The 15,385-nt window shown below is 51.1% G+C and overlaps 1 protein-coding gene across 4 annotated transcripts in view; it reads left to right on the forward strand.

Annotated features, from left to right (window-relative positions):
* Window positions 1–15,385, forward strand: part of FRMD4B (FERM domain containing 4B) — a 191,079-nt gene that overhangs the window by 67,028 nt on the left and 108,666 nt on the right. For 2 of the 4 annotated variants that reach the window (XM_081276144.1, XM_081276145.1), the window contains exon 1: window positions 2,380–2,747. The exons of the other annotated variants lie outside the window; for them this stretch is intronic. In XM_081276144.1, the coding sequence (XP_081132270.1) occupies window positions 2,586–2,747 (162 nt within the window). In that variant the 5' untranslated portion in view covers window positions 2,380–2,585. Of the gene's footprint in view, window positions 1–2,379; window positions 2,748–15,385 lie in introns of those variants that run through there. 4 annotated transcript variants of the gene reach the window in all.

Below are 15,385 nucleotides of genomic sequence, written 5' to 3' on the forward strand. Positions count from 1 at the left end.
CACAACAAACAGGAAGAGATAGTGAAGCAGGTATACACAGTCAAAATCAATAAACAAAAGAACATTTAAATTGTACTTTTCTATCTGAGCATAGAAAATTGAAAGGATTCCTGATTTGGGTGGTGGGGTGGTGGATTTTTCGGGGTGCCGATCTTTGCCAGCCATCTTGCAGAACACTTCATAGGAAACACTCCACCTCATCTTGCCCAAAGCTTACGGAGGTAATGGGCATCCTCCTCCCCATTTTCTACTTGAACACATCAAGACCTCGCTGGTTTAAGGAGTGTATTCAAGGTGCCGGGGATCCTGAGGGGTGTCTCCCTTAGGTGACTTAGTGCCTAGCCACCATGTGCCACCTACATGACTCTCCAACTTTAGCATGAGTCAGAACCCCCCCACCCCCCCCACCCCCCCCACCCCACCCCACCCCACCCCCGCCCAGGACAGGTCTAGCTCGGATCGCTGATCTCGTCCCCATGGTGCCTGACTCTGGGGTGGCCCAAATGCTTGTGTCCCTAGCAGGTTCCCAGGCAATGCTGGTGCTGCTGGGCCTAGGACCATGTTCTAAGAACCCCTGTTATCCCACATCCCACAATTGGAAAAGTTGTGCAAGGACTGGTGTGGTAACCATGAGTGGAAATAGCTGATGGAACTGACCGCTGACATTAGACCTACGCACAGATCACTGCCTGCCAAGGTGTTTGTAGAGCATCCCAGAGGATAGTGCCATGGGGCACAGGTAATTGACCTGTTGGAGGTGTTATTCTGGTATTCCCAAGGCTGCCTGACATTTCCGAGAACGCAAACTGCATCATTAAGAGACAAAAAAAAATTACACACACACACACACACACACACACACACACACACACACACACCACTACCAGTCACTCTTACTAATAGGCCCCTTTTGAAATTCAGAAGTTTTCCATCAGCATGATGATGCTCCTTTTCCAAACTATACTTCACTTTTTTCTTTGCACTCAGTATAACCTCGTATATTCAGATTCTGTGTAAACACCACAATGTTATCTTGGAAAATACTGTCGGAATGTTAATAGGTATGCACACAGAGATCTACTGCAAAGAAGATCAGCAAATCTTGGAGTAGGCCTTGTGTCCTAATAAGTGATCCAACAAAAAATGAGGTAGTTTTTTTTTTTCTTTTTCTTTTTTTTTTTTTTTTTTTACTTTGAAAGAGATGGCATTTAAAAGTGTTCTGATTACAGTTCCTTTGGAAACCACAGGCACTGTGAGGACAGATCTTGAGAACAGATTTCGTGTTCCTCGTCTGTGGACTGATTGAGTTTCGCCTGAATGAAGATTCCAACAGCACATTTGAAACCTGAAATGAAGCTGATTTGCTTGTGGGTAGCTGTTCTGCAGCCTCCCCGTCTAGCTAGGGAGAAAGGGAGCCTGAGTTGTCTATTCTCTAACAAAAATAAGGAAGGGGTGAACCACCAGTAAAGCCAGGCCACTCACTGTCCCACAGGTGGGTTTAGGAGAAAACCCCACCCCTCCATCTGCCCCAGTGCTGTCCCTGTGAGAAATGGAACGGGATTATCCCGGACTGGAGTTTACAGCCTTCTGAAGGAAAACAGAGACTGGTGGTATGTGGGGTTTTTCTGAATCCCCTTTCCAAATGCCTTAGGCGATATCCATTCCTGAGGGAGAACTTTTAAAAGTGATTAATTACCTGGTGACTTTGTTTTTTGGCTGAGTGGGAAATAAACTACCCATGGAGATTTGTGATAGCCGCTGAAGCTACCTGTGTCCAGAGGCTGAGTTTTCTGGACACAAAACAAGAATCCTCTTATGAGCAGCTGTTTTTCAGCAAATGACCTGCAGTTGTTATTTGAAACCCCCTTGTGTCCCTGTGTCCTGTCCTGCCCAGACCTGCTGCACTGTTCTAGAGGCCCAGGGTGTGAGGGAGCCCGCCCTCCGGCTGACACGCAGGTGGGCCTCTTCCCGGAGACCCTCGGGTTGGAGCGGGGCGGCCCTGGAGCGGGGGCCAGCTGTTGCTGCGGTCTTCATCTCCAGGCTCCCGCAGAACCAAGGAAACACTCGGCGATCCCCGGGGCCGAGGTCCACAGGGATGCTTCGGAGGATTTTTTTGCCTGCTGCATCTGTGGCCTCCGCGGAGGTGTTTACGGTGTGGACGAGCGAGATGGCAGGCGGAGACCCCGCGGTGCAGGGGGGAGCTGCCCGGCCGTGCAGCGGCCGGCCCGGGGCGGGCGGGAGCGCGTGAGCTCCGTTCTGCAGCCCGGCCCGGGCCTCCGGCGGCCGCGCCCCGGGGGCGTGCCGGGGGCCGTCCTCGCCGGCCAGGGCGCCCGAGCCCCGGGGGCGGCCCGCCCGCCTGGCGGAGCTGAGCGCAGCCGGCTCGGCGCTGCGGGCGGGCGGGCGGGGCGCACGCGGGCGGCCGGTGCCAGCCGCGGCCGTTGGCTGGCCGGGGCCCAATCCCGGGGCCTGCCGCCCGGAGCCGGCCGGGGCGCGCGCTGCAGACCAGCCGGGCGGCAGGCTTGACCCCGCTGCCCGCGGAGGTGGCGTCGGGACCGCGGCGGGGACCCCGCGCCCGAGCCCGCAGGATGGCCTCGGTGTTCATGTGCGGCGTGGAGGACCTGCTGTTCGCCGGCAGCCGCTTCGTGTGGAACCTGACGGTGACCACGCTGCGGAGATGGTCCTCGGAGCGGCTGCGGGCTTGCCACCAGGTGCTGCGGACGTGGTGCGGGCTGCGCGACGTGTACCAGGTGAGCCGCGCCCGGGCCCACCTGTGTGACTTCTAAACTCCCAGCCAGTGGCCTGGCCATGGCGTCAAATGCTCAGCGGCTCTGGGTGACCGCGTCTTCCTGGCCGGGCGCGGGGGCACCGGCGAGGCCCTCCAGCATTTGCACACGTGGGTTACAGCGGTGGAGTGGCCTCCAGGGAGCGACTTTGACATTCAGAGGACCCCTTCCTTTGCATCGCAGAGGGGTGCCTGGCCATTTTAGAATAGATGGCTTCACACTCTGTCCAGGGCCCCTTCCTGGGTTGGCTGGCCTCCTTTTGATTTTATTTCAGTTTTCCATCAGGTAACCCCAACTTGCAAGGCAGAGCCAGGAAAAGCTGAGTCTGCGCCTTTCCGGCCTTTGGAAGGAAGGACACCAAATGGTGAACAGTTTGTGGGAGGCTGGCAGGTGGGGACCGAGGGTGGCCTGGCGGGACCTGGGAGTGCTTGGCTGGGATCACTCCCTGTAACAGCACAGCCTCTTTCTGCCTGTGCTGGGTCCCATCCTGCAGACAAAAAAGTGCAGCAAGTTTGTTCAACTAGGAGACCCTCCCTCCGCTCTGAAACCGCATCTTGGCTGGGTTGCTTTAAACAGTGATTTGTGGGTTCAAAAGTGCTTTGTGTGCTTTGGTTGTTAGGGTGTCTGAGGCTAAGAGCCCTGTGTTGTTGAATTAGGAAAGTTGTACCTGGGTTTATGGGAGGGCCATACCCCATCTTCTTTCATGTGAGGTGGAAGGGCTCTGCTGCCCATTCTTGGGTTCCCCCACCCCATTCCTGATACGGCTGGAATCTGTAGCTCATTACATCCTGTCCCATCTGTGATGGAGCACTTGGTTTAGAGAAGCCACCATGTTTCGTCCACCAGGCAGAATGAAAAGGCAGCCTCTGAGGTCAGCCAGTAGAGGTCTAGAAGGGTCCCTGACCCCCGGTCATCCTTGCCTAGACGTGAGGAACATTTTAATTTGTGCTTTCATGGCTCCTGCTTTCCGAAACCTGTCTCTGTTGTCGAGCGTTTTGAAGTGGAATCCCAAAGCCATGCTGAGAACCGGGGCACGTGGGGGTTTGAGCGTATTAGGGAACTCTGGATAGATCCCAGCTGGCCGCGTCAGACGCTCCCCTGGCTTTTGGAGCCAGAAGTGTGTCTGTCTTTCAGGGTTTTTTTCCACTCTCTCTCTTGGGAAATCCCTGTTCAGTTTGGTTTAGAGGATATGTGTCCCGCATGTAGTTTTGCTTTTTCTTTCTGATGTTGGGGAAATTTTCAAAAAGAGGACCCAAATAGTGTGGCCAACCAGACAGCCTCTGTGCCTCTCTCCCAGGGGATTCAGGGGATTTATGGCTTATCTCTAATGCTGTTACTGACCAATTCAAAAACGAAGGTTTCAGCAACCCGGAGCCTGTGAGTTCTTTATCAGTTTGGTCAATAATAATTTTAAGGCACAACTTCAGTTTGAAAGGTTAAGCTACTGAAATACACATTTTTCTCCTCTGTAAAATGAACACCTATGGAGTCAATACCTTCTTGTGATCAGAACATGTATTTACAATAACCAAGAGGGCTGGGGACATAGCTCAGTTGGTAGAGAGCTTGCCTTGCATGCACAAAGCCCTGGGTTCAATCCCCAGCACCACAATAAAAATAATAATAATAATAAAATAAATAAATGAATAAAATAACAAAGACTTTTGTGAGTATTAAGTCACAAGTAGAAGAAAATGAGGCTCAGGTTTAAAGTTTCCTGAGTTTTTGGAGAAATAAGATTTTAAACACTTTTGGTTTTTTTAGCCTTAGAACAATAGTTTTCTTAATGGCACAATATGCTTAAATCATTTGCAAAGAAAGATCCTTTTAAAGTTGAAATTTTTAAAATTTTCAAGGGGGGTTGGAGATGTGGCTCAGCAGTAGCGCGCTCGCCTGGCATGCGTGTGGCCCGGGTTCGATCCTCAGCACCACATACAAACAAAGATGTTGTGTCCGCCGATAACTAAAAAATAAAATATTAAAAAAAAAAGAAATAAAATTTTCAAGGGGCTGGAGTTGTGGCTCAGTGGTAGAGCACCTGCCTGGCATGTGTGAGGCACCGGTTCAATCCTCAGCATAAAAATAAATAAATAAGACAAAGGTGGGCTGGGGATGTGGCTCAAGTGGTAGTGCGCTCGCCTGGCATGCGTGCGGCCCGGGTTCGATCCTCAGCACCACACATAAACAAAGATGTTGTGTCCGCCGAGAACTAAAAAATAAATATTAAAAAAATTCTCTCTCTCTCTCTCTCTCTCTCCCCCACTCTCTCTCTCTCTCTCTCCCCCACTCTCTCTCTCTCTCTCTCTCTCTCCCCCACTCTCTCTTTAAAAAAAAAAAAAGAGTTCCAACTAAAATAAAAATTGTTGATGCTTTTCAAATATCGAGCAAAAAAGTGGTGAACTGAATTGTCTAGAATGAAAAAGAAGTAAAGTGATTTCTCCCCTGGGCCTCTTATCTATTCCACAGTAGATAGGTGAGGGCCCCCAGTCTCCGCCGGTGTGTGGCCATGGCCAAGTTAATCTCACTGAGGTTCCATTTCCTCATCTCTGAAGTGGGGGATTAGTGCAGGTAATCACAGAGCTGTGTAAGAGAATGTCCTGACGTGCAGCGCATTTAGCACACGGCTTAGATCTTAGGAAGCACGCGATGCATGTTACCTGTTCTGTCGGATGTTCCAAATTATGATAATAGGAAACCCAACCGAACCCACAGAGTGAAAAGAAGTGACTTCACCCAGGCTAACGTTCCAGTGGTGAAAGCAAACTCAGGCCTGGTTCTGATTGGGGCACAATGCTGTGTGCAGAATTCATTCTGACCTGGTCCACTTCATGTGTGGGCTTTGTCCTCAACTGGCTTCTGCCCTGAGGACAGCAGATAGTCACAGCAGCGCCAGTCCTCAGACCACACACCAATATACCCAGAAAGAGAATTTTTCTCTTTATTCTTTTATTTTCAGAGGACCTCACTAAGTTGCCTGAGGCTGGCCTCCAACTTGCAATCCTCCTGCCTCAGCCTTCCAAGCAGCTGGGATTACAGGCATGTGCCGTGGTGCCTCACTAGAAAGAGAACTTTCTATATCTCCCAACTATCAAAAGTCCTAGTTGATACTCTGGGTGTGCATGTGGGGCCTATGCCCAGCTCTAATGCCAGGTACTAATTGGCACAGAGTGTCAGGTTGCAATCTAGGAATTCTTTTTTTTTTTTTGAGGGGTTACCAGACATTGAACTCAGGGGCATTTAACCACTGAGCCACATCCCCAGCCCTGTTTTTACATTTTATTTAGATACAGGGTCTTGCTGAGTCCATTAGGGCCTCACTACTGAGGCTGACTTGGAACCTGTGATCCTCCTGCCTCAGTCCTGAGCCACTGGGATTACAGGTGTGTGCCACCACACCCAGCACAATTTAGGGGTTCTGAATGGGAGGGATGTGGCCCAGAAGGAGCAAATCTCTGAGGGGTGGAGAACTCAGGGTGGCAATAAATTTCCTGCTTAGGTGTAGAGTACAGACATATGGTGCATAAACCCAGCACAGTATATCTGTGGCATTCAAATGAGGAAGGGTCACTAGAAAACAAACGGTGTGTAAGACGTGCCCCTTAAGGGGTGATACTGAAGGCAGTGGCTGGGAACAGTGGCTGGCCCTGCCTGGCTTAGGCTGAAAGGAACAGGCCCATTTGGGCCCACCCAGGTACCGTGTCCTCCAATAAGGAAGCAAGATGCCATCTGAAACTCAGCAGCCGCCCTGTCCTTGCACTGTTAGAATCTCAAATCTAGCATTCTCTGCAGGGGGAAAAAAAGTTGTTTTTCAAGGTAAGTGCAAAGATTAGCACAGAAATAGCTTTCCTCGTATTCTGCCAGGGTAATCTGAGGGGAAGGCATGGGGGCTACCCGTTAGGACGCTGGTAACGCTCCCGTCCTTCTCCGGGTAGACCTCAAGGGGAATTTTCCATGGCACTGCCCAGCTTTTTGGCATGTGAACTGGAAACACCAGCGAGTTCCGTGTTTTACAGGAACTGCTTTTTTTAAAAAATCGTCTTGTTGATTTTTAAAAAGGTGTCATTTTTCTTCCCATCTGAATGGTCTTGTTGAGAGAAGTCAGGGCAGGGAGACGCCCTTTCCTGGCACCCGCGGGCAGCCGAGGGGGGCTGTGCACACTCGTGCACCCTGAGTGAAAGCGGATCTCCCGCCTGTTCACTAGAGATCTGACCCCAGCATTATTGCCCGGCCAGCAAAGCCCAGGGAGGTGACACTTCTCTGGAATTGAACGCTTCCTCCACTTCTGGATATTGGAACTGCGAGTGACTTCATTTGCCAACACACCATGAATAATTAAGATGCCGGCTAGATGGCCTTTCTATAGTGCAGGGCTGGATGGGAAACAGAAACGCAGCCTCTGGGCCAAGGCTAGAGGTGGGCTCAAGGGGTGGTCGTGAGAACTCAACCTCTGAGCTCAAAGCGACTTGCCCGCCACAGGCCTTCCCAGCTCATCTCCTCCTTGGGTGGGTTGCATTCTAGCAATTAATTAGGTTCAACCAACGAGGGACACGGAAATGACAGGAGAATGCTGTTGAAAAAAAAAAAAAAAAGTCCCGCACCTCTAGGTTTTCATTAAGTGTGGCGTGTCCTAACAAAGCCCTCTGTTTATTACTTGGGCTGGGTTTTTCCTCCTTCGCCCATGTGTCCCAAAGGTAGGATTTCTTGCAAACCCTGAATGGAGTCATTGCTGCCCAAAGGAGGCAACTTGAACAGAATCTGGGGGATTTAGTGACCAGAAGAGGCTGGGCCAGCTCCCCCGAGGCGGGCAGCCGGCAGCCGGGGCACAGCAGACAGTGTGGGAGGCAGAGAGTCTACAGCTCCCTGGGAGCAAACTGACCTTGAGCAAGTTGCTTCCCCTCCCCCGGCCTGGGTAACAGGGTAGGGCGACCGAAGCTGCCCGGTGAGGTGGGGTGACAAATTCAGGAGGTAACAGAGATAAAACTTAGCACCGTGCTGGTGCAAGCCAGTGCCCTACGAAGGTTACCCCTCACTGAAGCCCAGACCCGGTTCACCATACCAGGTAGCCAAGGGTACTGTTTTTATGAGCAAGATCACTTCTCTGGAAATCAAGTTCCCTTTTGACATGGCAGATGTTCCTGTAGAGAGTCAGTGGGATTTCCCAAGGCAGCATGTGCAGGGTAGACCTGGGGTACTTGGGTTCATTCCCCTCCATAGACCCATATCCTGTTCCAGTTCAGCCCATCTGGCCCTGGGGCTTCCGAGGAATCCTCTCTGGGTCCAAGATGACCTGTGACCTTTGAACTTTCCATCTCACCACTATGCTTGGGAAGGCCAGGTCCCAGAGGTCGACTGTCCACCCAGCATGGAGTGATCTGGGGGCATCTCCAAGCATGGACCGGCGCTAGCTGCACCCTCCACAGGGAACTGGTCCACCGGCTGCTTTTGTAAATAAAGTTTTATTGGCACACACCCATGCCCATTCACTTGCATGCCTGACTGCTTGCCGGCCTGCCGGGCAGAGGGCAATGCTTGGGACTCAGGTACCTAGAGTTGAGTAGTTGATCCAAAACCGAACATTTTAACTCTGTCCCGTTACAGTAAATGTGTGCCAGTCCACGGAATAAGAAGAAAAAAAAATACAATGTGGGTGGAGAAGGTTACAGGAAGAAAAAGTCCCCAGTCCATCCTAGATAAGCAGAGCTTCAAAGAATCTAGAACTTTCTCATCCAAAGCCCAGTCACTAGGAAATCAGGAGATATACTCAAGTGCTCAGCTTGCTTTCACTCAGTCCTCCTAGTACCGGGAGATGATTGGCGTTATGGGTGGGTCCCTTCACTTGGTTATCCTTAGCCATAACCAGGAGCAGCAGGACTCTGGGGGCGGTGATAGGCGGGGTCTGTAGAAGCTGGGGAGAGACTGAACATGGCGGATAGTGAAGAGCATAAGTCCTCCGTCAGAGCTGGTCACATGGCCCACCCACGGGGCCAGACAGGAGGAGAGCTGGGCAGACAGAGCTTGGGAGCAGCCTGGAAGTGGGTGAGCAAGCAGGAAGCTGAGGAGCAGACTGAGTCCAGGGGGCCCTTGGGCGACTGCTCAGGTCAGCCCAGGTCACAGCTGGCCTCCAGGCACTCTGAGGCCAGAGATATCCTCAGTGGGAACAAGAGGGCTGGGCTTCCCCTAGCCCCTCAGCCCATTGTTGGATGTGGCCACTCTTGAGAGGGGGTCGTCTGAGGTGGCAGCTGTCTTGAGAGAGGGCAGTGCCCAGGGGGCCTGTGCACTGTGGGCCCAGAGCTCTCCCGACAGCGGGGCACCACATCACAGCGTCTTCCACAGATGCCAACCCAGGTGCTGGGCTGAGGCCAGAACCAGGTCACGGCCAGCGGGCAGGGAGGGGCGAGTGAGAGCAGGAGGGAGGGTACAGAGTTTAGCTGTTAAATTCAGGCAGGTGACCCTGAGAGCCGTCCCCTGGCTGGGTCCTACACCCTGCTGAGGAGGTCCAGTGGCCTTGCCCTCAACCATGGGTGCTGAGTGACACACAGGACAGAAAGTGGCTGATCCCCGAGGTAAGGATCCAGCTCTCACTGGGAAAATTCCTCTTCCACTCTTCCTGGCCTTTACAGCCGGGAGCCGAGAGGCTGGGTTCCTTTTCAACCCCCCCAAATGGTACCATCTTGGTGTTTAGCCCACCACTTGACATAACTACGGTGTCATTTAGGGACCCTCAGATCCTGCTCAGGGTCTTTGACAAGTGTGCGAATCTTCATTGTGCAGCTTGGAAAACATCAGGTTAGGAATGGGCTCCGCTGCCCTTCCAGACAGCCCTGTTTTCTTATTCCGTCTTTTCTTGGTGGAGCTGAGCACAAAATAGCCTCTGTGCTTGCCCAACTTGGGTTCGTGCGGAACGTTGTATTCTGGTGTCCCGGTTGGTTGTGGTGGAAAAGTTTGAATGACTCAAATGAGGAATAAGAACGGTGGCTCTAAATTTCATAAACAGAGCCCTGCAACGGACAGCCTGGAGTGAAGGCAAAGGTCAAGCCCTGGTGGAAAAGAATCAGCGTCCACGGGAAATTACACGCCTGTTATGTGTGTGTTCACGCATAGCCATGTGGTCATCCTTGAAGTACACTTACATGAGAGAGGCTGGTGAAGACGCTGGGTTGAATAGGCCCATTTTCTCCTAATGTTCTAACTGTTTTCAGCTTGTGAACTTCATGTTTGGGGGAAGCTTTTTACTTAAATAGCTGTCTTGCTTTTGCTTGTGTGGACCCCTGCCGCCTGACCTCGACTGGTGGTTACTGATGGCCAAGTGGCTCTGTGGGCTGGGCCCTGCACCTGGCTGTGCATGTACAGGATTAAGAACACCTTCAGGGATCCAGTAAAACATGCAAAACAACGAATGATGAGCTCCCAGGGTTAAGGGTTAAGGCCTTGCTAATATTTTGCCATGTTTGCTTTGGGTAGTTTCTTATAATATAACGACATTGTGTAGAATATTGGAAACCTCCCGAGTACCTCCTCCCTCTCCCTTGAACTCATCCCACCTAGAGGTTTTCCATCCCAGGCATGTTTTATAATCACCTATTTTATAAGCACATCTGCTTTTGTCTGTAAGCAAGGACACCAGTTTGTGCATCTGTAAAATTGTGTGTGTGTGGGAGGGTGAGTCTGCTTCCTGATTTGTCTCTCCAGTTTTGGGGTTCATCTCTAAATTCGTTCTAACCCCGTATTCCACTGCAAGAATAAACCAAGCTCTCACCGATGGGTGTTCAGATTGTCCCAGGTTTTCAATGTCCGTAAGAACCGTAGTGAAGACTCATATGCTTGACTCCTCATACGTATGAGGCAAGAGTTTCTCTGTCGTAGGAATTAAAGAGAGTTGCAGGTTTTTTGACTTTATCATTACTATTGGATGTTGTGCCTTCTCTTTTCCCTGTCAAGATGCTATCTCACACCCCATCCTGTTGGTTAGTGAACGTATCAGCTGATACGCACCCCCACACACTGGGATGTGACTAGCCAAGCCACATTCAGCCTCTTCCCGCCAACCTGCTTTATTAGTTAAAAGCTAAATAGTATATAAAGATCAAATCCTATCAGTTGTTCTCTTTTTTTAACATTTTTTTTTGAGAGAGAGAGAGAGAGAGAGAATTTTAATATTTATTTTTTAGTTTTCGGTGGACACAATATCTTTGTTTGTATGTGGTGCTGAGGATCGAACCTGGGGCCAGGTGAGCGCACTACCACTTGAGCCACATCCCTAGCCCCCAGTTATTCTCTTATTCATTCACTCAACTGATATTGGGGGAAACAGCCCAGTGCTTCAAAACAAGATCTAAAACTCACACTTTGAGAGTTCAGACCTTAACTTTTGTTAGCCAAGCGAGTTCTCTGAAAGTAGGTTGTTTTCTGTAAAATGTGAACAATCATTGTACCCACCTTGAGAGGTTTTTTTCCTGAGATTATTATAGAAATTAAATGTACCAAAATTTAGAAGCACTGAAACAGTGTGTTAAATGTATGGATGGATGGATGGATGGATGGATGGAGAGACAGACAGAAGAGTAATGGATGGATGGATGCTTGGTTGGATAAATAGTATGTTGGTGGATGGATGGACAGATGGGTGACAGGGTGAATAGATGCTAGGTGTGTGGATGGATGGGTGGTAGGGTGGGTGGATGATAGGTGGGGATATAGATGAATGGATGCTTGCTGGGGTAGATAGTAGGTGGGTGGATGGATGGATAGATGGACAGATGGATGGGTGGTAGGTAGAGTAGATGCTAGGTGGGTGGATTGATGTATGGATGGATGGGTGACCCGAGGGATAGTTGTTAGTGTGGGTAGGTGCTAGGTGGGTGGATGGATGGATGGATGGATGGATGGATGATAGGGTAGGTGGATGGATGGATGCTTGGTTCGATAGATAGGTGGATGGATGATATGGGGTGGGTAGGTGCTAGGTAGGTAGATGGATCGATGAGTGGTGGATGGGTGGATTCTTGGTTGGGCAGATGGATGGTAGGGTGGGTAGATGATAGGTAGGTGTGTGGATGGATGGATGTATGGATGGATGGGTGAACCGAGGGATGGATGTTAGTGTGGGTAGATGCTAGGTGGGTGGATGGATGGATGGATGGATGATAGGTTGATGATGGATGGTTGGTTAGATAGATAGGTGGATGGATGATATGGGGTGGGTAGGTGCTAGGTAGGTAGATGGATCGATGAGTGGTGGATGGGTGGATTCTTGGTTGGGCAGATGGATGGTAGGGTGGGTAGATGATAGGTAGGTGTGTGGATGGATGGATGTATGGATGGATGGGTGAACCGAGGGATGGATGTTAGTGTGGGTAGATGCTAGGTGGGTGGATGGATGGATGGATGGATGATAGGTTGATGATGGATGGTTGGTTAGATAGATAGGTGGATGGATGATATGGGGTGGGTAGGTGCTAGGTAGGTAGATGGATCGATGAGTGGTGGATGGGTGGATTCTTGGTTGGGCAGATGGATGGTAGGGTGGATAGATGATAGGTAGGTGTGTGGATGTATGGATGGATGGGTGAACCGAGGGATGGATGTTAGTGTGGGTAGATGCTAGGTGGGTGGATGGATGGATGGATGGATGGATGATAGGTTGGTGATGGATGGTTGGTTCGATAGATAGGTGGATGGATGATATGGGGTGGGTAGATGATAGGTGGGTGGATGCATGGATGAGCAGTGGATGGGTGGATTCTTGGTTGGGCAGATGGATGGCAGGGTGGATAGATGATAGGTAGGTGTGTGGATGGATGGATGGATGGGTGAACCGAGGGATGGATGTTAGTGTGGGTAGATGCTAGGTGGGTGGATGGATGGATGGATGGATGATAGGTTGATGATGGATGGTTGGTTAGATAGATAGGTGGATGGATGATATGGGGTGGGTAGATGATAGGTGGGTGGATGCATGGATGAGTGGTGGATGGGTGGATTCTTGGTTGGGCAGATGGATGGCAGGGTGGATAGCTGATAGGTAGGTGTGTGGATGGATGGACGGACAGATGAATGGATGTTTACACAGATGCCTGTCCAATAACCATCTTCGTGAATGCATCATTCTCAACTCCTTATGCACATGAACCTTTCGAGTGTCTGAAGTCTGCAGGAGACTTGGTCCCTCCTTTCTCCCGTCACCAGGTGAAGAATCGTGTCCAGTGGTCTTGGTGGACACCAGCCCTCGCGGCTGGTCTGTATGACAGTACAGTACAGGGTAGTGCTTCCCCACATCTAGTTGCTTTATTTCTGACTCCTCCCGCCAGCCCTGGATTCTTGCTCAGGGACCAGATTCCCAGTTCTCTCTCCTGCTGGCCCCGGCACCCTGGTGCCCCCTCTTTCTCCTCTCTGAGCTGTCCTTATAACGACCCTAGATGGGCAGCTCCTGAGACCTAGTTACTACAGGCCCTGGGTCAAGCCTGGGGAGTGAAGCCAGCGAATGTTTTTACAGAAATTGGTCTGCCTCATTATAATGTGGCCATCTGCTTATTATCTGAGAGAGAGAGAGGCTCTGGCAGAGCGGGGCGGCTGAACGGGCTCGTCAGCCGGGTTGGAACTCGGTCTCGTTGCCCGTTGCCTGGGTGCTGTTTGACCACGCTACTTGTCCTGGGAGCCTGTGATTCATTCTGTTTTGTTGCCAACACAAAAGGTAAAATAAAACCTGTGGTTTATGTTTGGCAGAAGGGTCATACAGAACATGGATAGGAGAGTAGTATCTTTTCAAATGTAAAAAGTTAGACCCCTTGCACCAAGTTGATCCTAAGGCCAAAGCTGATCCCCCTAATGTGCAAACTCTGAGCACCGTTTGAGCCCAAAGTTTTCCACTTCATAGCTGAGTGACATGGGCCAGTTGCTTGACCTCTCTGTGCCTCATTTTCTTGGGCACGAAATGGAGATTTAACATCACCAGCCTCCTAGGATTGTTGAAGGGACCAACAAGGTCATGTGAATGTAGATCTCAAAAGGGTGCTTGGCTCACCAAAGGCCTTTTAATAAAATGTTAGCTGGATTTATTTTTATTTAATGAACATTTTTCTAGGTGCCAGACACAGTGCTAAGCAGTTTATGGACCATTACTTAATTCTCTGAACAAGGACATGAAATAGCTATAAATGGGCCCCATTTGAAAGATGCAGAAACTTTTCTGTAGGGAAGGGGGCTGATGAGACGCTGCTCTATTTCTTTAAAAGATGGCAAAGTCTTTGGTAAAGAAGTTCATGTCTAATTGCAAACACCCAAGCACCCTCCAGCCCCTGGTGGCCAGGTCCGTCCCCTCCTCCTCCACCTGCTGACCCCTGATTTCTTAGCTGGATCGTTGTCGTAGCTGCGAAGTGGGCTGCTGATGCCGTCTCCCCGGAGTCTTTCTCAGGCTGCACGGCACGTTCCTGGGTCAGAGCCTCTGCCCCTGGCCTCTGGGGTGTCCTCTGCCTCCCCCCACCTCCTGCTGGTCTCTTTTCAGATGCCACTCAACCAGAGGCGACCCCTGCCCATTCTCTTAGCTGCTGTATCTTCGGCTATAACCGTATCTCCCAGCTTTATGAGCATCTTTGCTGATGTGCGGATTGGTTTCTCCCAGGCCAGAATGTTAGCGGAGGGGTATGGGGACCCCACTGTGGGTCACCAGGCCTGGTAGGAGCTCCTGTAGGCTGGTCGCACAAATGACCCAACGCGTCCACTTTCCATTTTAAGAAACACGCTCTGGTCAGTCTAGGGCCTGCGTGGGAGGGGTGAGGCAGACGGGAGGCGGATTCTCGTGCCAGCAGAGACCGTGGGGCCTGGGAGAGGGCAGCGCCTGGCTCAGGGGCCGCTGAGCTTTTGAGGGAGCCAGACGGCAGCCTCCGTGGGACTCTGCCCAGAGGGGACGTTGGCGTCCTGTAAAGTTTTGGAAACTTTGTACAGGAAAAGGCGGAGCCCATCAAAATAGATGTCTGCATTATGGGTTGATGCTTTTTCGTGGTAGAAAATAGCCCCAGGTCAGGGTAAGGTGGTTGAGAACAGCCGCTGGCCTCTCTGGGCTGTGCCCACCAGGGAAGCAGCATTTTTAGAAGGCAGAGTAGAAAAATTCAAGTCTGTAGAAAGAGGCTCACTAGGACCCCAGGTTTTGTGGCCTTCCGGCTGCAGGAACCCGCCGTGCCCAGCCCCGGGCGGGGAGCTTGGCCGTTTCTGCAGCCCTTGTAAGCTGTGAACGTCAAGTGACTGCTATTTCCTGGCCCAGCCCTGCGGCCGGCTCGGGAAGGTGCCCTGGGTTTCCTGACCAGGATCGACGGACATCTGAGAGCGTTTCTTTCTTCTCGTGGCAGGTTGGGACGTCAGATGGGCATCGTGTATCGTTTGGACCTCGTCTCAGGTCTTTCCCACCCTCACAGGACAGGAGGACCCCTTGGGATTCTTAGGAGCAAAAGCCAAAACCAACCCTCTTTTCTCCTGGTCTCGATGAGTGTTTAATGAACAGCTGCTCCCCCGGCTCTCTGGCTGCATGCACACTTTGTAAATCCTGCAAGCACAGGCAATATCAAGAGCGTTTGACCCTCTAGGTACTGTGTCTCATCCTCATCCCCCAA

Source organism: Spermophilus citellus, assembly GCF_964194105.1.
Source record: "Spermophilus citellus genome assembly, chromosome: 19".
Lineage (NCBI taxonomy): Eukaryota > Metazoa > Chordata > Mammalia > Rodentia > Sciuridae > Spermophilus > Spermophilus citellus.